This window comes from Dipodomys merriami, unplaced genomic scaffold (genome assembly GCF_024711535.1).
Source record: "Dipodomys merriami isolate MVZ:Mamm:240054 unplaced genomic scaffold, mDipMer1.0.p SCAF_20, whole genome shotgun sequence".
Taxonomy (NCBI): domain Eukaryota; kingdom Metazoa; phylum Chordata; class Mammalia; order Rodentia; family Heteromyidae; genus Dipodomys; species Dipodomys merriami.
Window position 1 is genome coordinate 9,865,486 of NW_027203382.1, and position 21,990 is coordinate 9,887,475.

The following is a 21,990-nucleotide window of genomic DNA, read 5'->3' on the forward strand; positions in this document are numbered from 1 at the left end:
TACACATACACATCACCATCTCTCAGGGTCTCATTAGAGCCATACTTCCAATCTTTTTTTACTTTTATTTTTCAAATTAGGGCTTGTTTTTGCTTGGGGCTAACCTTGAATACAGTCCTCATACCTATGCCTCTTGCTTAACTGGGATCACAACTGTGCACATGCCTTGTTTATTGAGATGGAGCTTCATTTTTGCCTAGGCTGGGAATAAACTGCAATCTGATTGATCTGATCTCCACCTCCTGAGTAGCTGGAATTACACAGGTTTACACAACTGTACCCACTGGAAACTCTTTTAAAAAATTAATTTCTCTCTTCACAATGGCCTTTAGGCTATATCAGAACAAAGGGAATCACTGAACTATTGTTTTTACTTTGTTTTTATTCGCTAAACTTAATTTCCTACTCTACTCGGTCAATAAAAAAATCATATTTAAAAATATAACAATGATTAAAATATTGTATTTTACATTCATAAATTATGCTTTAGGTTGAAATTCAGGCATTATTATTAAAAATAAAATTCAGTATGGAATAGAAGGATATAATTTCTAAATTAAAAATATTTTATTGCCCATATATTAAAAGAAACCTGCAGCCAGAACCACCTCAAGTGACCATTGATCTTCACAAGGGATATAATAAGAGGGTCTCTGTATGTGCTATACACCACATTTAGAATCAAGTCTATTTTTCATCAAATTCAATTATGTTTTTATTATACTCTAGAGAATAAATATAATAGTATAGGGTGTATATATATTTTTAAAAATAAAATACTGAATAATAACCATGGTCCAAAAGAGTGTAAATCATTTATTACTCATTTATTGCCTTCTAACAGAATAGCTTTTAGAAAATTGTATGTCACGGCGAATCAGTTATACCACACTTAGACTGCGGTGGTTGAATTACCCTTGGCACTTTTGTATTCTAACAGTTCTATTTATCTCCCAGTGGTGTACATTGAATAAGTAATGAACATCTGTATGATATGGGTTTTCCACAATACTTTTTAAAAGAAGAAAACATTAGCAATTCATTTTTAAATATAGTATTTTTTTCTCACACTTGAATTTTTAAAACTGTATTTCTTCCAGTGACCCTGACACCTCAAGTGTGAATTCTTTCCCTCTTCTTAATATCATCAAGTTTTATGAGCCACAGGGTCTTTCACCTCCCCAAAGCAGTGATTCACAAGAATGAACCAATGTGCCCACAGGTCACTGAACCCTCACCTGCCCTTCAGGAGAGGCAGTCATTCTTTCAAACCACTTTCACTTTTACATCTTCCTTTCCAGTCAAGTCAGAAGTGAGTGAGTGACTTGTAGTTCTGATTATAGAAATCAGTAATGATGAAGCACACATAAAAAATGATAACAAGAGTAAATCTCCTGCTATGAATGCATAGACTGACTAACTGAAAGCACAGATTTTTTTTTTAGCTGACTGGAACTTATTACTGTAATAAAATACTGAGATTCAGAAGTTCCTTTTGAGCTCAGAATCTGATATAAAATGATATTTGTTCTCTTAATATTTATTTGGGTGGTATTATTGCATGTTAAGAGTTTATTTTATTCTTTTATTGACCAATTATAGACAACCTCTGTGTGTACCTCAGGAAGCAAATTTATCAGGTAATTATGGAAGATATCTACTTTTAGTTTTTTAATCTAAAGAACAAGCGGATATGAGGGTAAAGGTTCATGGGAAAGATGGGAAAAATGGTAAACAAATACAGCAGTTATACTCATTAGACACTATATGGAAAATGAACTATACAACCTGTGGGTGGAGATGGGAGGAAAAAATTGTGAGAAAGCAAAGGAAGGGGTGACATGGTTCAAAAAGAAATGTCATCAATACATGACTTATGTAACTGTACCCCTCTGTACATTACTTCTACAATAATAATAAAATATATTAAAAAAATAAAGAACAAAGTGCTACCAGGAAAAAAATACCATGTCTTAATCTCAGGTCTGGGGAGAGGAGGAAGTATATTGTGAGAGCATATTGGATAAGTAATCACTGTAAATTTATTCATTATTATTAATAAGATGATAATTCAAGTGAACTAATAGATTTACCTATTTTTCACAAAGTGCTTAAATATTTGATATATCTAAAAGTTTTCTTCAAGGTTTTTACTATGGCAGCTTAAAGGTTTCAAAGAGGAAACTAAAAAACATCTTTAAGCTAGATGTCACATGGTTCACACCTGTAATCACAGCTACTCTAGAGTTAGAGATCAATAGGATCAGAGTTCAAGTGATCCTGAGTTCAGAAAGAAAACCTTAAATAATCTACCAACCTTGGACTTCTCATGACAGAGCAAGCCATAAGTCTGTTTTTGGACACACACACCATAAGTCTGCTTTTGGATAGACACACACACACACACACACACACACACACACACACACACACACACATCCTGTTTTTAATTCTTTTTTATATTAATGTATAGCTATGGAAATTATGTAAAATGAAAATTTTTACACAGACTGTATATTTACTTCAAGTTGTTTGGTAGAAGTATAACTAATAATAATAGTACTTAATTATACCAAGAAGATATAATTTAATATGTACTTGAGGTTTTTTTCCTACTTTATGTAATTCCCATCTCTTTTACCCATACACATCCTAAAGTGTGATAAAGATTAACCATCACAGTTTTCACACCACAGTCGATGCTAATCATAATCCTAAATTTAGATTGTTGGGACCAAGAATATCCTCCTCTGGGATCTAGGATGAGAGCTGAGAAGAGGGCGGAAGCTAGTATCTTGCTACTTTACTTTCAAGGCTTTTTTTTTTTCATCTCCACTTTAAAGATGTATTGTTTATCATCATATAATCACTGCCTAAAGTAATAATTAAAAGATAGCCAATAATCATGCATTAGGTATCTTGTTAAGCCTCTCGTGTTTGACTCATTTTAAGTTATAGTAAAGCTGGATGAGTAGAATATGATAGATGAGGCTGTCTTCATATGATAATTTTTTTCTCTATGTTTTTGATTGTACATTATAATATTTTTGGTAAATTTTCTAATGCTAGAGAAGAGCACGGATAAGGAAGCTGCTGTTCTTCTCTGTCCCTCTTAGTCTTATTCTTCAGAAGAAACTTGCCATGGTTAATTATCACTTAACCCTTTAGAAACATTCTCTACGTCTACATGTATACACACAAAATTATACTGATTTGTGTATGTGTGGGTACTGGTCCTGGGTCTTGAACTCAGGGCTAGGTGCTGTCCCTGAGCTTTTGTGCTCAAGGTTAGCACTTTATCACTTGAGCTACAGCTCCACTATTGGCTCTTTGATGATTAATGGGAAAAAAGACTCTCATGGTCTTTCCTGCCTGGGTTGACTTTGAATGGTGAGTCTCAGATCTCAGCCTCCTGGGTAGCTAGGATTACAGGCATGAGCCACCATTGCCTGGGAAACCCATTCCTTATATCTTTTCATTCTTATTCAGAGTTTCATCTCTGAGAGAGTTTGTTAGAAGTTGCACCATAGCTAATACAAATTAGTTCTTCAGTAAGGCTGCCAAGTGGCTTCTTTCCCAAGGCAGCATGAGAGAATATCTGCTATGTGTTTTACCTCTTCATACCCTGATCATGTGACTTATTTTAATATTAGATAGAAAGATGTAGGCTACATGCAAGTCTTAGATCTCTTCTGATCTCATAGTTACATAGGTTCTCCTCTTTATTTTTTATTCCATCTCTCTTACTGTCTCTTAGATGGATTCAATACAGACTAAGTACTGGTTCAGATTCACTACATTTTTCTCTATTTTTAATTTGTATAGTTACCTTTAGGCAGATCACATTCTTATTTTAGTAGTTGTACTAAAATTATAGGGCAAGTCTTCATAGATTAAGAAAAAATGAATTATTTACTTATGCTTGCATAAGTAAATAAATAAATTAGCGTGACCTTATATACCCATAAATTTTTGACACTTGTGAAAATTTTGTACTGGTAGCTAGGCTTGTTCCTCTTCTGTCTTGTTCCTACCATCCTACTGCTACAGTTTATGAAAATGGGTCCAAACAGGGGCTGGGAAGGTGGCTCAGTGGTAGAGAGCTTGCCTTGCATGCATGAGGCCCTGGGTTCGACTCTTCAGCACCACATGAGCAAAAAGAAAAAAAGCTGGAAGTGGTTCTGTGGCTCAAGTGGTAGAGCACGAGTCTTGAGCTGAAGAGCTGGGGGACAGCACCAAGGCCCAGAGTTCAGGCCCCATGACCGGACCAAAAAAAAAGGAAAAGAAAATGGGTCCAAACAAACAAACAAAAAAAGAAAATGGGTCCAAATAAGATGTGAATTGAGGAAGCAAAATACAACATGTCACTGTATGTCTTCCTACAGATATAATACAGGCTGTCTGTTGTCAGTCCCCATTGGGAATTTTGGTACTAGCAGTACTACTTTCCCATTAACTGGACTTTGAGTATGCTGTGATATATGTATATATGTTGTGATTGTTTAACTTTTTACAAAGAATTTTAGATATTTTAGGTTGACCCAGGTATTCCAAGGATCTGAACTTTCTTGAAGCCACGTGGGGCATTCTAGAGCCTCTTGGAACTTTTTTTTTGGTCAGTTGTGGAGTTTAAACACAGGCCTGGGTACTGTCCCTGACCTTCTATGTGCTCAAGGTTAGTGCTGTACTAGCGCCACTTCTGGTTTCTGAGTGGTTAAATGGAGATGAGAATCTCACAGGGACTTTCCTGCCTGGGCTGGCTTTGACCTGTGATCCTCAGATCTCACCCTCCTGAGTAGCTAGAATTACAAGTATGAACAACCGGCACAGTTGAACTTTTATTGTAAGAGATATGAAGCAACAAATCAATAGAAGACCTTAATTCTAAGGATTCTTTCATACTGTGCTTTTTATAGTAAACTCTTAATGAAAGATGGGCTATCAATAGAAGGGCACTTCAGATAGCTATTAATATATAGCCCAAATGAGAGATGATTAGAGTTTTTCAGAAAATAGGAAAGGAAAGATACATAGGAGAAAGATTTTTAAAATATTGTGCTAACAGAATTTGGTATCAAGTGTTTTTTTCCTTAAAATGAAGTTATAACTTCATTTTAACAGAATACAGTTCAGCATAAATGCTTAGTTTCTTACATGTTATAGCTATGAAAGTAGTTGTTTGAAGAGTCTTTTCCTTGACCTTAAAAAATGTTATCTACAGAAAATAAGTTTTTGTTCATGTCTGAATTACACTTTAATCACACACTAGTTTTTATAAATTAGCTCACTTGCCTACAAATTACCTGTTGATCTCAAGCAGTTTTAATGATCTTATTAGATAAACCTAGCTAATCCAAACAATATAAAGTTCTAGTTACTTCACACAGCTATTTGTGCCTTTAAGTATATGTGATAAAATTGAAATACTTTTCTTTAAACTGAACTTATTTTGTGGATAAGAAATATAATAAATAATATAAAAAATGTAAAAGCTGGCCAGGTTCAGTAGCTCACACCTGTAATCCTAGCTACTGAGCAGACTGAGATTGTGGTTCAAAGCCAGGTCTCTGTGAGGCACTTTCTTTTTTTTTTTTTTTTTTTGCCAGTCCTGGGGCTTTGAGATGAATTGCTTGAACTTCTTTTGCTCAAGGCTAAAACTCTACCACTTGTGCCATACTGCCACTTCTAACCTTATTTGTTTATGCAGTAATGAAAAATCAAACCCAGGGCTTCATGCATGCTAGGCAAGCACTCTGCCAGTAAGCCACATTCCCAGCCTCTGTGAGACTCTTAACTCCAATTAAACACTCAAAAACTATAAGTTTCATGATTAAATAGTAAAGAGTATTCTGAATCTTGCAGGAGCTTTTACAGTAAGTCTTTGTTTCAAAATTATATTTCATAATTTTTATCCCTTTTTCTTAATTTCTCTCCCTACCCCCCAACTATACCTGCCCCAAATCAATAGGCTTTTATGCTGTTCTTACTGTTCAATGCCAACTTTTTATTTTCAGGGCATCAATCATTTTGGAGGTAAGAATGCATCTTTCTGTGCATGCAGATACATGTATATGCTTAAATGTAGTTGTGGACTTAAAAATAAATTTGTATTTTTAATATCCCAAAATAGAGTTATAAAGTGAGACATCATTGAAGTTATAGGATCAATAATGGATTCTTTTAAGGCCAGATGTTAGGGAATTTTATGTTCAGTGATTCTTCTATATAATCTTCTATAATCTTCTAAAAAGCAATATTTATACCCCTCACAGGCATAGTATCTCCTTTCTGTATACTCCTTCAGCCTACTGTATATACTTCTTAAAGTCTTAATGCATTATTATTTGTTCACAAGTCTGTCTCGCTCACTGTACACAATCCTTTAGGGATATGATGATGAATATGTTTGGTCCCCAATATATGACACTGTGCCCACCACATAGTCATCATTCAGTTTATGTTTATCAAATAATGCCTTCAATTCAATATGCAGGTTTTACAGAAATGAAAGAGAAACATTGGGAAAATCACCACAAATAGTCTTTAAAAAGCATACTCAGCATTTTCAATGATTTATAAATTGATTTATACGCAGCACCTCAGAAACGCATCCACTTGTGCACACCATTAACTTGGATAATTTAGACTCATTATAATTAAAGCACATTGGAGTTAAAATTTATTAAGAAGTTTTGAGTCACAGGAAAAAGGATAGAGTATTCTGGTAAGTACTCATGTGCTCACTGTCCAGTTTAAGGGATAAAATATTACTAGTCCAGTTAAGTCTCTCTAGGATCCCCTCCCAAACTGCATGTCACTTCCATCCCACCCTGCCAGAAAGTGGGGTAGGATCATTCCAGTGCATTTCTCACATTTCCACTGCCTGTGTTTATAATCCTATGATGTATGTGGATTATATGGCATATTCTCAAATTATTATAGGATTGATACCATACTGTGTACTTCCTCCTGATTGGCATTGCATTTTATACATGTATTTACATTTTACCATCCATTTATATTTACATATATTTCAACATACATGTTGATAAATACGATTCTACTTTCTTTTCATGATTAGATTCTACCAAGTGAACTGCTGGTTCATTTAGTCACTCTTGATGTCAGGTTTATTCTAGTAGGTTTAATGTTAGAAATAGAGCAAAGAACTTGTTTCAAGAAGTCCTTGCTAAATCAAATCATTCTTAACTTGGAAAGCTAGACTATTAGGGAAGCGAGCCTACTGCAGTCATTACCATAATGTTTGGGATTTTACACTATGCCAGGTTGGTTATATTTTCATGACTGACCTTGGTTCTAAAAAATTAGAAGCAATTTGCAGTTAAATAGAAAACAATGCAAAATAAAGGCAGGTGTTTTTTTTTAATTTTTAATTTTTTTGCTTGTCCTGGGGCTTGACCTCAGGGCCTGGGTCTTGTCCCTGAGCTTCTCTGTGCTCAAGGCTAGTGCTCTACCACTTGAGCTGCAATGCCACTTCTATCTTTTTCTGAGTAGTTTATTGGAGATAAGAGTCTCACAGACTTTCCTACCTTGGCTGTCTTTGAACTGCGATCCTCATATCTCCATCTCCTGAATAGCTAGGATAACCGGTGTGAGCCACCAGCGCCCAGCTAGATGTGTTATTTTAAGAAAACCTAGATTAAGATCTTACATCTATGAATCCAAGAATACATCCTTCTCCAGATTACTCTCTCCATGAATTCCTATGCATACTTGAATATAATATTTGAAATGTGACACTTGAAAACTTTGCCATAAATATTGAATGTTAATTTAATTTTGACCTCAAGATAAATTATTAGACTGCATATTAAAATGACATTCATCTTTTTTATTTGTTTGAGGAAAGGTCTCACTCTACAATACATGTTGGTCTGGAAATCTCTAGGTAATCTAGGCTGGCTCTTGAGTTTGAGATTCTTCTCTTTTAACCCTTTAATTGCTAGGATGATAGGCATGACATTCATTTTAAATATTAAAAATATCCCTTTGTTTAAAAATTAGACAAGCAATAAAATGAGTTTTAAAAAAGAGATTATGGACAATGTTGAATGACATATTGACAAGATATTCAGCCATTTAATTGTCAAAATAATTTTTATTTTTATTACATATATTATTGTAAAAATACTGTACAGAGGTGTTACAGTTAAATGAGTAAGGTAATGAGTACATTTCCTATTAAGCATTGTTACCCCTCCTTTGTTTTTCCCCTACCATCCCTTCCCTCCCCACCTCCTCAACTTCTCCCTCCCCCGGCTCTCCCCCCACCCAAGTTGTAAAGTTTGTTTTCAACATAGTGTTTTGTACATCACATTGTTACAATGGGTCAACCTGTATTCTTATTTAAACATTTTGTTATTTCCCTTCCTCTCCCCAAAGTAGAAAAATTTTTATACAAAATTCAGGGCACCAGAATCAAATACAGTGAAAATGGGTTATTCTGTGGGGGAAGAATATACAAAAGAAACAAAAAAAATCACATAGTACATTATAAATACATTAAAACCAATAGCAAGAAAGAAAAAAAAACACTTGGAGCTCATTTCACTTAATCATTTTATATGGTCATATGTACATAGCTTTTGACCTTTTCTGCTTGTCCTAGACATATACTAGTTATTGCAAATAAGGGAAACCATGAACCTATGTTTCTTTGGGCCCGGCTTACTTCACTTAATATAATTTCCAAAATAATTTTTAACAAGAAGCCCAAGTGTCTTAATTTATCTCAATGAGGGGGTCTCTTGAAATGCAATAACTTAATCCCTTTATCAGTGTTTAGACAAATTACTAAAATATCTAGCTCTCCTGAAGGCTTTACCCTATTTGTACATTGTCATTTTTGGCCTCTACCCAGTTTCAGATGTTAGAGATTAGCCTAAAAGCTGAGTCCTGATTGAAGCAGATTTAGGTAAACTAACTGCGGAGCCTTTCCAATTCACATTGCTGCAGTCTATTAGGTTTCCTTGAGTGAGACACATGAGGATGCTATAATGCAAACCTTTGATAAAGGATCCCTGGAATCAAGGTGTATGCTAGGGCATTGTGTTTCTTGGTCCATGGAAGTGCTTACGTAAGTTGGAAAGCACATGCCAATCTCTTGTCAGATTGAACTGGTATTCCTGAATACCTAAACTCTTCCATCAGGAAATTAGGTGGCCTGTGGCCAGAGGAGGTATTATTTTTCTTCTAAGTTCTTGTTTTCATGAAAAGGCTCTTTGATTCTCTATTTTTTCCAAGGTAATTTAGTTTGAATTCACTCATGCTCAGAAGTCTCTCGAAAAACTTTAGTACATAATATTTACACTATATGTTTTAGAGGCAACCCATACCTGATGAATAGTATCAAGAGTCTTTCATTTATCATGAGCTTTAATAATCAGAGCTTGGTTTATAAAACTATGTGGTTGCATCATATGGAACCTGCAATTAAAAGCAATTGTCCTTTCAAAACGGTAATTTTAACTTGTTGTAACAATGCTTTCTTTAATACTATTAAGCTGCTGTCAATTTTATAACTGTCAATTTTGGATGAAGGGATTCAGGTTCAAAGCCACTCACTTTTGTACAAAAGCTTTCTTGCAGTTTAGATGTGCTGCCATCAGGTGGTGGTAATATGTCACATCCGTACTGCTCCATAGATGGCACGATGTGAAAGGTCACCAGTTTACCTCGCAAAAGTTTATAATTATGAATGTATCTAATTACATGTGGGAAATTACATAATATATATCTTTTTATGAGACCAATGTTTTAATGGAATTTAATACGTAATTCAAGATTCTGGTCAATAATTTTTTCCTCAATTTAGTTTTTGGAAACAGGAAATACAGAAAAGTAAAATCTAAACCTCATGTAATTTTCTCATCGAAATATACTTATTATTAGTGTTTCACTTCATTTACTTTCAGTTTTTCATGAAATTTTCAGTATATGTTTCGTTTTTTGGGATAGAGTTGGATGGCAACAAAATATTTAGTTATAGTAACATTTTATACTGCTTGTATCCTTTACAACACTTAAAACTAAAAGCCCTTTACAACTGTTCCTGAACTCCTAATATTCCTTTGATTAAACTTTTCCATAACTTACATTGTAATTCACTTGTTAGTACATAATGTATATTCTGATGTTCATAATATTTTTTTCTATGCCCCTTACCCATTGCCTTGTTAAGAATGCTAATATTCTATTATGCTTGGTATTAGTGTTAGCACAAAAGAATTTCCAACTCATCTCTAAGTTATTAAATATTTAATACTTCTGCTATTGTATTTTCTTCAGCCAGAAAATCAGAACTTTCACATTTCAACCAAGCAATAATATTTTCCCTTATTATTGTCATATCATAGAATTTTAAAACAATTTTATAGATGTTCAACAAGATACGACGTGTAAACATTTTATAATATGAAGCTGTTACCTACTTCCAACCAAAATTAATTGTTTGTTTGTTTTTATAGCATAGAACATTGCATTAAAGAGATACAGGCCAAAGTTTACAAGCAGTGTTCAGATGTGCAGCTGCAAACAACTACTGACTGCTTGGAATGGCTAACTGATTTTGACTATAATACAGTTAAGGCACCTTCCATCTTCCATGGAGATTTAATAAAATTCCTCAAGACACTGGTAAAAATATAGTCATTGTTTTATAATGGAGTGGGGTGGGTAAATGGGGTACAGCTCATTCCATTTATCTATGTAAATGTCAGTGAAAATATTAGCCTGCCAAGTGTAGAGCTATTGTTTTAGTTTTGTTCCTATATGTCCAATAGAGTCCAGTGAACGATTTAGTTTTTCACTGTGATTTTTATGAATACACTCATAATAAAAATAAAAGGGAAGTTAAATACTATAATTCCTAGATGATTTATATTGTGATACATAGCATATCAATAACACAAAATGTATCATTGTGTATTGCAGTTGTTTCCAGAGTTCATATTCATTATATTTCTTCCTTCATAACACCATTTTTCTAGATGCTCGGTATTAAGCATAATAAGATCTCCATCAATTATATCTAATAGGTGATCTTGTCTCATTCTCCGCATTCCCAACCTACTTCTCAATCAAGACAGCAGTGTATACCCAACCATTTTTAATTGATTAAAAATTATTACATTATTCATTCTTTGATGCTGGCCACTGTCTATAACCTTGCACAGCACAGCTATTTTATTACACCTACACCTACCAGGGTGAAGAGCCTACAAAAACAGATTCCCAAAGGCACGGCACAATTGTTAGAAAGCAGTGTTTCTGGAGCCATGGTTTTAATTTAATTTAGGGGGAAAAAGGCACCATTTTTGTCTGAACATCAAACACTAACTAAGGCAGATGTGGAAAATATCTTGAGGTTATAGATGGCTTAGGAAGAAAGATCAGATGAAAATAGTTCTTGGCTGTTGCTATTATTACAGATGTCCTTTAATGTTTACAAAGTAATAAAAGGAAGAGAAAGGAAGACTACATGCCCTGAAGCCTTAATCTTTTAAGAAAATCTTCTCACCCATTATCTCTTGAAGGTGGGGCCTTGAAGAATAAATATGGAAATAGTTATTCCTTTAATTTCTATTAAGAGCCATGTGTATTGAATTTCATTAATATTGATGTAATAATGCTTTCTCATTTAATTAAAAGCAAAAGCATTTAATTATCTTTTAATCTGTCACACATAAGTCACTCTCTATTCACTTCAGGGCAAAGGCCGCCTTAGTTTTGTTCAAACTCATTATGCTGATAGGCTAGTGCCAGACCTAGAATTTTGTTACTGTTGTTGTTGTTTTTTAACATAATTGATGATATTGCTTTAAGGAACAAACCACATTATGAAAACAGATCCAGATTAAAATGACCTTATTATCAAGTTTCTGTTGGCTAAAAGTGTCAATCTTTTCATTTTTCATATACCTATTTTTATAGAAGATTTGTATTATTTCTGTATTTAAAGTTAGAAACAGCTTCTCATTCTGACAATTATACTGCAGCAAATTTTCAAAATATAAATGCAGAAAAAATATAAATGCAGAAAACATGTGTTTTTTGTCTCTGTAATTAATTATTCTTTGATCAAATATTTATAGTTATTAAGTGACTTAAACCCAAGGCTGAATCACTAATATAATTCATTTACCTCACAAAATTGACCTTAGTGCTGACATGTCCTACCCTCTGTTTATGGACATTTCTTTTCCAGAAGTATCAAAAGAACTGAAAATAAGGAGAAAAGAGAGAAAAAAAATGGTATAGAAAAGTTACACGTACTTTGGTTCTGTAGTGTGAAAGAAGGCAAATATGCCGGCTGTTAGTAGTTCATGCCTGTAATCCTGCCTACTCAGGAGGCTGAGTGTTGGAGGATGGTGGTTTGAGGTCAGCCCAGGCATTAAAATTCACTAGGCTCCATCTCTAAAAATAACCAATGAAAAGCAGGGCTGGAGGTATGGCTCAAGTGATAGAACAACCTATTGAGTATGAAGTCATGAATTTAAACCCCAGGACTACTTGCCTCCAAATCCCTGCTTTACCCCCCCACCCCCCCGAATAAAAAGAGAAGAGAATGAGCTTGAGGTCTGTTCTTCCTTCTGTGCCTTATTGTATGTGATGTGTGAAAATTCACTTAAGCATGTTTCAAATTATGTGTAAATTGGCTTTTTCTAAGCCACGGAGTTTTCATTATGAATAAACCAGTGAACCTTGTGGAAAATACTTTTTATATAATAAACCATAGACATTTGGAGTATAATTATTACCAATAGAACATTAAATTTGGTATGCTGTGCTTACAGTGACTGAGAGCAAATTCCAAGAATCAGTCTTGGAACTGTTTGTTATTCTCAATCACACATAGTACCTGTGGCATCAGTAAGAAATTTCAAAGACAGATCACTTTTATTCACCTGGGCTTTCCTTCCAGTTCTTTTGTAATCAGCTTGTTTCTGCTTCAAGATATAAACTAATTTTAGTATTAGCTGAAATAGATATAAGTATAAAAGTCAGCATGTAAAGAATATGTGTAATTCTAAGTCCAAAAGAAAGCCATTTTGTCCTTTTATTATTTATAATTTTACTCACCATTGTTTTCTATCACCACAGAAAGTATAAAGGAATAATTTTATATCATCTTTTGAGGAGCGATTCTGAGAGAATCTTTATCCTTTTTGAGTCAGTCATTTCTTTGGAGAGAACAGAAATATTCTCAGATTAATTTTCAAAGTAAAATCTTTCTTAACATGGTTCTCAGAAAGGAATTTAAATGAAAGGTGACATTTTTCAATGTATTAAATTTTACTTCTCAGAATGGTAGCTATTAGTAGTCCCAAATCACATCCCGTATTTAAAGATTTCTGCCTTATTCAGAGTGATTTTAAATAGTATATATTCATTTGGGGTTTTATAATAACAAGTACATTGATTTGTGCATAAAAATTATCTACCAGAAATTTATTATGAGTATCTTGAATTTATTTTGTCTTGGGAATACAATTCAATGAACGTTGTACTCAAGGTTTTTATTTACAATTTTTAAGTTATACCTTTCATCCAGCTCAGGTTATATTAGAGGTAGGTAACACTGAAAGCTATTGAAAGCCTATATGTCTAAAAGTCTAATTGACCAAATAGTTAATCAACTGAGCTTTACAAAATTAAAAAAATCATAAAATATAACATTCTAAAATATTGCATTGACCCAATTCCAAATGCAAAAAAAATCTTGAAGTGTATCAGAATATTGATTCTCAATTGAAATAAATGGTGAAATTGTGCATGTCTATGGAAGTAATTTTTTATTGTATGCTTAGATTTGATCCATTTCTAATGGTATAATTTACTTTTATTAGCAAGATTTGTTGACAAAAGAACAAAATCAAGAAGAAATGATACTGGATTTCCTTTGTGACCTCTCCTGCCAGAGCAGTGTTTGCTTCCCATCGACTCTAAGCGGAATATCTTTCCATACCCTCTCTAGGAATTCCCTTCATTCAGTTGAAGATCACTCTTCTGTGGAAGTAAAGTCTATATGGGATGATGTAAGACTGCATCTTCGACGATTCTTAGTGTGCAAATTAGAAAGACATAATGAAATAAATAACCCACAGCAAAAAATTTTATTGAAAAATCAATGCATACAAAAACTATTGTTTCTTTATCCAGAAAATGAAGTTATTCTCAAGTACCAAAACATACAGAATAAACAGCTAACAAAATTTCTGCAGGACTACTTTCCTTCTTATAACAGAGATTCGAATTTAGACGTAATAGTGCATGAATATGAAAGTACCATGCTTAAGTTATACTCAGCGATAAAAGAGGATTTTAATACGATATGTGAAATTTTAGCGCCATCCTCAACAGTGAAATTCATTAAAGAAACATACCTGGATATGATTACAGAAGAAATGGCAAAATTTCTACAAAATTTCTGTGAGCTGCAGTTCAAAGAAAATGCTGTTCGTGTGGTTAAGACCAGCAAGAGCTCCAGCAAGCATAGAGGAACAGTGCATGCTTTGGGTTAGTGACATTTCAATTTTGTTTGGTTTCATTTAATCCTTTGATACTTTAAAATTTTCTGGGCTGCTATTGTTGTTGTTTAGCTAACTATCATGACAAAATTGAAAATAAATGATAGAAAATGAATGTAATGAAATTTTGTAGCATGCATTTTTCTGATACTTTCGTTTTTCTGTAAGTATAGTCATAGAAGCCTTTGCTCTCCAATCCAATTTTTAATGATATTGAAAATGTAAGCCAAAACATTTGCAAATAAGAATTTCTTTCCTCTTGATTGCATATGACAAGTGGTAATATAATGGTTGAAGCTATGTTACACATGTACAACACCAAAGAGTAAGTTTTAATCAAAACCTCATCAGGTAAAGATGAGTTGATGAAAATTTCCTGAAATGTACAGGAATTTAAATTAGAGGCTGAGAAATTGTAACACTTTAATCAATTCTAATAAAGAGCAGTTATAAAATATTTAATGTAAAATGACACGTTTTAATTGCTAAGGAAGATACAACATTTTAATTGGAGCTAATTTTGTTTCCTCTAATATTTTTCTGAGAATGTACACTAATAGGTAGTTTAAAATTTTCTAATATTATTCAAAAGAAAAATAAGACATTATTATTCTATAATATACTTAACTGTAGTTCCAATTTTCCATTAGTGGAGAAAATCAAAGTGAACTTATGATTATTTTAAAAATGATCATTAATCATGAAATTGAGCTATATTTCTAAATTGGATTTCTAAACTATATGATTTAAGTATTTGAAATTATCATTTGGTGAATTATTATAGATCTTTTAAGTTACAGTCATTTCATATTACTAGTTACATAATGTTTTACTTATTTTCATTAATCAAGTACCTGAAGGCTGAATTATGATAGATGATTTTCCAAATAAGCTAGTATTTCTCTTGAAGCTTTGTTTTCTGAGATCTAAATCCCATTGCAGAATAAAGGTGCCACAGACAATCTGGGAAAAGTTGCAATTTTCTTCAAAGCAAATACTTTCATTTTTAACTTTTCACTCAGAGCAAGGTATGTATGTCCACTTTAACACTAGAATTGGAAACATCTCCCCCAACTCATTCCTGTAGATAACAGGAGTTGAAAAGATCAGCTCTGTATGCTTAAGAAGACCTATTCCTTATTATCCCAATTCTCTGGACAAGGAAAGAAGCTTGTTAAGTTGATTTGCCCTGGATTATGTTTTATTGAGTCAGGATTTGTACACAAGTCTTTATGTCTCTTATACCTATATTCTCAACCATCATCATCATTGGATCTTGACTCAAAAGTACAGGACTAAAATCCTCAGTCACTCATGAAAAATATTGCAAATTTTTTTCAGTTCAGGATAACTACCGACAGGTAAATTCAGCTATATTGACTGTCTCTACTACAACCAAGACAGTTAATATGTTTAAGATTCTGAGCTAACCATAGAATTGGGAGGAAAATGAGTGTCACTCCTACTATGGAAGAAATGCCCAAGAAGCTCAAAAGACCAATCATGTTTTTCAGTAATATTTGGCCCAATGACCAAATTTTATTAAAGAGATACAGTTTTGAAATGAGCAAAAAAAATTTATATTGCTATTAGAAAAAAAGCTACATTTGCTTGAATTTGTTGTTATTTTCTTGTTTGTTTTTTTCAGTAGTGGGATTTGAATGTAGGGCTTTGTACTTGCTGGGAATGCATTCTATCTCTTGAGCCACCCTTTTTACCTGCTACTTTTCAAATAGACTATCTGTCTGTTTACCTCTTTGTTTTTGTTGCCTCCCTTTCTCTCTCCCTCTCTCTCTCTCTCTCTCTCTCTGCCAAAAAGAGTCAGGACAATGGCCTCCTCTTTAACACTGTCTTTCTGTGCCACAGCAAGGATGACAAACACGCAACACTGTGCTCAACTTTTTATTGGTTGAGATAGGTTCTCATTAACTGTTTTTCCTGGGTTGTCTTTGAACTTCAGTCTTTCTGATCTCTACCTCCAGATTAGTTAGGATTGTAAGTTCAAGTCACTAGGTTCAGCTATATTATCATTAACATAGTTCTGTATGTTTATTCTTTTTTTCTCACAATTCTTTTTTTTTATTGTGAAAATACCGTACAGAGGAATTACAATGACATGGGCAAGGTAATGGGTACATATCAAGCATTGCTGCCTCCTCCTTTGTTTCCCCTTCCTATCTACCCCCCCACCCCCCGCCAAAATTGTAAAGTTCGTTTTTCGACATAAAGACTTGTATATCTTGTTGTTGCAATGGGTCCACGTGTATCCTTATTTAAACGGTTTGTTTTTGCCCTTCCCCTCCACAAATTATACCAACATCAAAAATAATGAAAGCAGGTTTATACCATGGGGAAGGGACATACAAAACAACAAAGAAATCATAAATATGTTAGAAACAATCTCAAGAAAGAAAAAAACATTTGAATACTTATCTTGGGGTTCATTTCACCTAACATCAACTTATCAGATCTTTTCTGCTTATCTTTCCCTTATTGCAAATATGGGAAACCATGGGACCTATGTTTCTTTGGGCCTGACTTACTTCATTTAATATAATTTTTTCCAAGTCTTTCCATTTCCTAACAAATGGGGCAATGTCATTCTTTCTGATGGAGGCATAGAATTCCATTGTGTATATATACCACATTTTCTTGATCCATTCATCTACTAAGGGGCATCTGGGTTGGTTCCATATCTTAGCTATGGTAAATAATGCTGAAATAAACATAGTTGTGCTGGTAGCTTTAGTGTGGTCTTGTTTGTAAACATTTGGGTAAGTGCCCAAAAGTGGGATTACTGGGTCATAGGGGAACTCTATGTGGAGTCTTTTGAGGAACCTCCATACTACTTTCCAAAGTGGTTAAACAAGTTTCCCTTGTTTAAGGTTCCCTTCTGTCCACATCCCCTCCAGCATCTGTTGTTATAAGAGTTCTTGATTAAAGCCATTCTAACTGGGGTGAGGTGGAATCTCAATGTTGTTTTGATTGGCATTTCTTTTATGGCTAGAGAAGTTGAGCATTTCTTCATGTGTCTATTGGCCATCCTTCTTTCCTCTTCAGAGAAATTTCTCCTTAAATCTTTAGCCCACTTATTTATTGGGCAGTTGTTTCTTTGAGGATTTGTTGTTGGGGGATTTAATTTTTTGAGTTCCAGGTATATTTTAGATATGAGACCCTTGTTCATTGTATGGCTAGTGAAGATCTTCTCCCAATCCGTGGACTTTCTATTGATCTTCCTAGCTATGTCCTTTGCCATTCAGAAAGCTCTGCAATTTTATGCAATCCCATGTGTCCAACTTTTCTTTAATTTGTTGTGTTTCTGGATCTCTATTAAGAAAATTTCAGCCTGTGCCAACAAGACCTAGGATTTCTCCTATTCCATCCTGTAATGTTTCCAGAGTGTCTGTTTTGACTCTGAGGTCTTTGATCCATTTGGAGTTGATTCTGGTGCAGGGTGATATATAAGGATCTAGCTTTAGTTTTCTACAAGTGATTAACCAATTTTGCCAGCACCATTTACTGAAGATGCTGTCTTTCTTCCATTCTATTTTTTTAGCTCCCTTATCGAAGTTTAGATGGCTATATATCTGTAGGTTCATTTCTTGGTTTTCAATTCTATTCCATTGGTCCTGAGTTCTGTTCTTGTGCCAGTACCAAGCTGTTTTGATTACTATGGCTTTGTAGTAGAGTTTGAGATTTGGTATTGATATTCCTCCACCACTATTCTTTCTATTAAGGATCGTTTTTTATATTTGGGGTCCTGTATGTTTATTCTTAAAACTAGAGTTTTTAGATCCCAAGCTACCAATCCAGGAGTCCAGTCTTTTTTTTTTTATGAATTGGTTTAATTTTAAGATGATACAGAATTCAAGAGTAGAACAAAGAGGAGAATATGGGAGGAATCTAGGCTGGATTTACTTTAAATTTACAGCTGAAGTAGGTATGGCTGACAAATGAGGATTTTTGTTTTAAAGGTGGTTCTTAATGTTTAGAGTCCTAGACAAAACTCCATTCTATCTATAGGTGTAGAGATATTATGGCAGGAAATTCAGATGTTGAATGGGAATGGAATCAAGGATCACCATCATCTCAGGGACAAGGAATAGCATACTTTTTGCAGATTTCTCTCACCTATGACCAGTGGCCTTCGTTTCCAGTTCCTGGAGTTTCTTCTCTCCTCATTCTGTTTCTGCTTGCAGGCGTTGTCTTCCACATCCATTTTTTTAGCTTGATTCTTGGATGCTTTAAGGGATTTATCTTGCCATCCTCACAAATGGACAGGATGTCAGCTGTGCCTTTGTCCAGACTCTGATCCAAAGGAAACTGGAAGCAGGCCGCCCTGTGCTTGGCTCCCTAGGCTGTGAGGTGTGTTCACTGATTGGCCCCCTCAGTCTTAATACTATAGAAGGAACATACCTTAAGTAACAGCAGTTAACATATATTGGTTCAGACTGGAATATGCTTTATCTTATTTAATCCTCTAACTTCCCTACAAGGGAGATGCCATTATTATACAGGGAGAAAGCAAAGATTTTAAGTGATATCCTCAAAGAGAAAGAGTAAAGTCAAGACTCAAATTCAGGTCTGCCTGAATGTAGTCCTTAGTTTATGATGATGTTATATTGACAAAAACTCAGTATAGGAATCGCATATCCAATTTAAAAATAATTCTCTAAATTTTCTCTGTTGCTTCCTCCATGACAGCATTTTAGCTGTGTTCCTCCTCCAAACTACACCCTAACCTGCGTTGCTGTCATTTGAAAGCTACTTTTGCTTACAGTTCCTCTTTTTGGTCAATTAACATACCTTAAGCAAGATTTCTATGTGTAGTATAGTTCTAGCAAGCTGATTTTTATCTACTTGTGTGTATACTGCCTGTATTCTTGATGAGCTAAGACAGTTGAAACTGACTAAGCTTTAATTGCCTCTGGTTTTATATTTAGATTGAAGAATGATTGTTCTTTCCTGAACGGTCTGTAAATTATCTGTATTACTTGAACATCAAAGAAAATGATTGCATATCATTGTGCATGAGACATTGCAAGACTTAATATACATTAGTTCATTTAATCTTCTGAACAACTCTTCATATTCTTCCCATATTATATATGGGAAAACTGACACTCAGGTAAATATTTTCCAAGGTCATACATCTAATTAGCCAAATAAAGGGGCTTCCTCTGTTTTCAATGATTTAGTATATTATTGTTACTTCCTCCCCCAACCTCACCTCCCAGTACTGGGTATTGATTGAACTCAGGATCTCTTGTGGGTTAGGCAAGGGCTGAAGCCTCAGTCCTGGTCAATTACCTAGATATGCCACAAAACCCGTATCAAAAACAGAAATTGGTGCTGCATCTTAATATTAAAAATAATTGACCAAACATTTTCTCCTGTATTCTATGCTAAAATCATTAAATGTTTTTGCTTTTCTTTTTATTGACAATGACTCATAATTATGATTCATAACTGACCTTCTCATTCAGTTGGGCTTATTACCTTAGAAACTGAGTAGGGTAGTTTTTATCCTCTTAGCCTAGCCTAGCCTAGCCCAACCCATCCCATCCTATCCTGACAGTTGGCCCTTTGATATTAATGCTTACCTGGGTACCCTCCAGTGATTTCTGCCTGCAATCCAGACTTTCCTAGGCAGATATTTAAAATATGGTGAGTTTCTCTGACTATTTTATTTGTGATAAGGTACTAGTTAGTTATCCATAGACTTCATTTCTCCACCTTGAAATTGTACACTTTTTTTCTCCTTTATATTCATATGAGTTTGAATGTTTTGAGAGCATGTACCAGGTTTGTATCATAATAGATTTAGAATTGTATACCTTGTATTTTTTGTTCTTTGAATGAAATGATGAAATAATGCTACTAAGATTATTATAGTCTTTATAATTTGGTGATCATGTCTAGAAGAGAACAATATTGTTTTAGCAGATGGTTTCGTTTTGTGGTTGGTTTGCTGTTGAGACAAAGGTGTCTCTGTGTACCCCAGGCTAGATTGGGTCTTCCCATGTCAGCATACCAAATGTGGCTGGAAATGTGCATGTGTGCTGTCACACCTGGGGTTTTTGCACAGTTCCAAGAGTTATTGAAAACTGTAACTTTCTCAATAACTAATTTACTAATCTGTATACTTTCATTTGTCTTCTAATATTTTTGAGGAAAATTAGAAATTATTTTCTCAAGATTTATGGTATAGTATTTTTTCATAGCTTTCGGGAAGCTAGAGACTTACAGTGGGCATTTTGACTATCACTTGATTTTTTTTAAAACTGAAGGCATGTATCATTTAACTATATGTATATGTATATACATATCCATATACATATTATATACGTTTATACAGAAAAACTATTTCAGAAAAACTATTGTCATTGTTACATTGTAACATTTTTCTATATCTACATTTGGAATGCGCAGTTGATCAAATTAGTTTTAATTATAAAATTCTATTTCCTTTTGATGTAAGTGCTACTTTTCTCAGTAAGAAAAGTGTGAGTAGTAAATTTCAGTTAAATACTCTATAATTTAAAATGAAGGTGCAGTTTGGAGATTTTTATTCTAAAATAAATTTCACTGTTTCTTTTTTTTTTGGTCAGTCGTGGGGCTTGAACTCTGGGCTTGGTCAATGTCACTGCGCTCTTCAGCTAAAGGGGCACACTCTACCACTTGAGCCACAGCGCCACTTCCGGATTTCAGTGGTTTATTGGAGATAAGAGTGTCATGGACTTTCCTGCCCGTGCTGGTTTTGAATCGTGATCCTAAGATCTCAGCCTCCTGAGTAGCTAGGATTACAGGCGTGAGCTACCAGACCCAGTTTTTCCATGATTTCTTGTATATCTAATACTGGGCTCTTTTTGACGTAATTGTTAACTTAAAAAAGAAAGTCTTCAGAGAATATGATACATGTTTTGAATATTTGAGAGGTTTCTAAAAATCCTCAGTGGATGAGATTTTGAACTGAAGACCTTCTAAAGCCTCTTCCTTTTTTCTTTTCTTTTCATTCTTTTTTTTTCCCCCTCTTGGAAGACTTTGGCCCTTTTAGCCAAGAGGCTGGAGAAGGAGTTAGGGAGAATTCCCCCAGGTTGCCAAGCTCTTACGTTTAAGGAAGCCCTTAAACCAAAAATAAGATAACACTTCTGGACTAGGGAGATACATAACAAAATTTGAAAGGAGGCTGGTGGAAAGCTACCTTACTTCCTAAGCCACTCTGTGCCTCCAGTGGCTGTGGCCATTTAGTGGTGGTATCGGGAAAGAGTTCTGTATGTGTTCAGACAGACATGCACATAGCATGCAAGAGAAAAATCATTGTGAGCAGTTACAACAGCATCCAATCCTCTTCTGTTCACTCAGGCAGAAGTAAACACCTCCTCTTGTTTCCTGATGACATCTATTTTCTAATACCAGACTAGTAGAAGGTAGAGTTTTA

General features: G+C 34.3%; 1 protein-coding gene across 9 annotated transcripts in view; it reads left to right on the forward strand.

Annotated features, from left to right (window-relative positions):
- Kiaa0825 (KIAA0825 ortholog) overlaps positions 1-21,990 on the forward strand; it is a 419,703-nt gene that overhangs the window by 47,141 nt on the left and 350,572 nt on the right. For 7 of the 9 annotated variants that reach the window (XM_070031074.1, XM_070031077.1, XM_070031075.1 and 4 more), the window contains 2 exons: positions 10,488-10,656; positions 13,869-14,538. In XM_070031074.1, coding sequence (XP_069887175.1) covers positions 10,488-10,656; positions 13,869-14,538 — 839 coding nt within the window. Of the gene's footprint in view, positions 1-10,487; positions 10,657-11,511; positions 11,556-13,868; positions 14,627-21,990 lie in introns of those variants that run through there. The other 2 variants (XM_070031079.1, XM_070031078.1) reach the window with 2 other exon arrangements.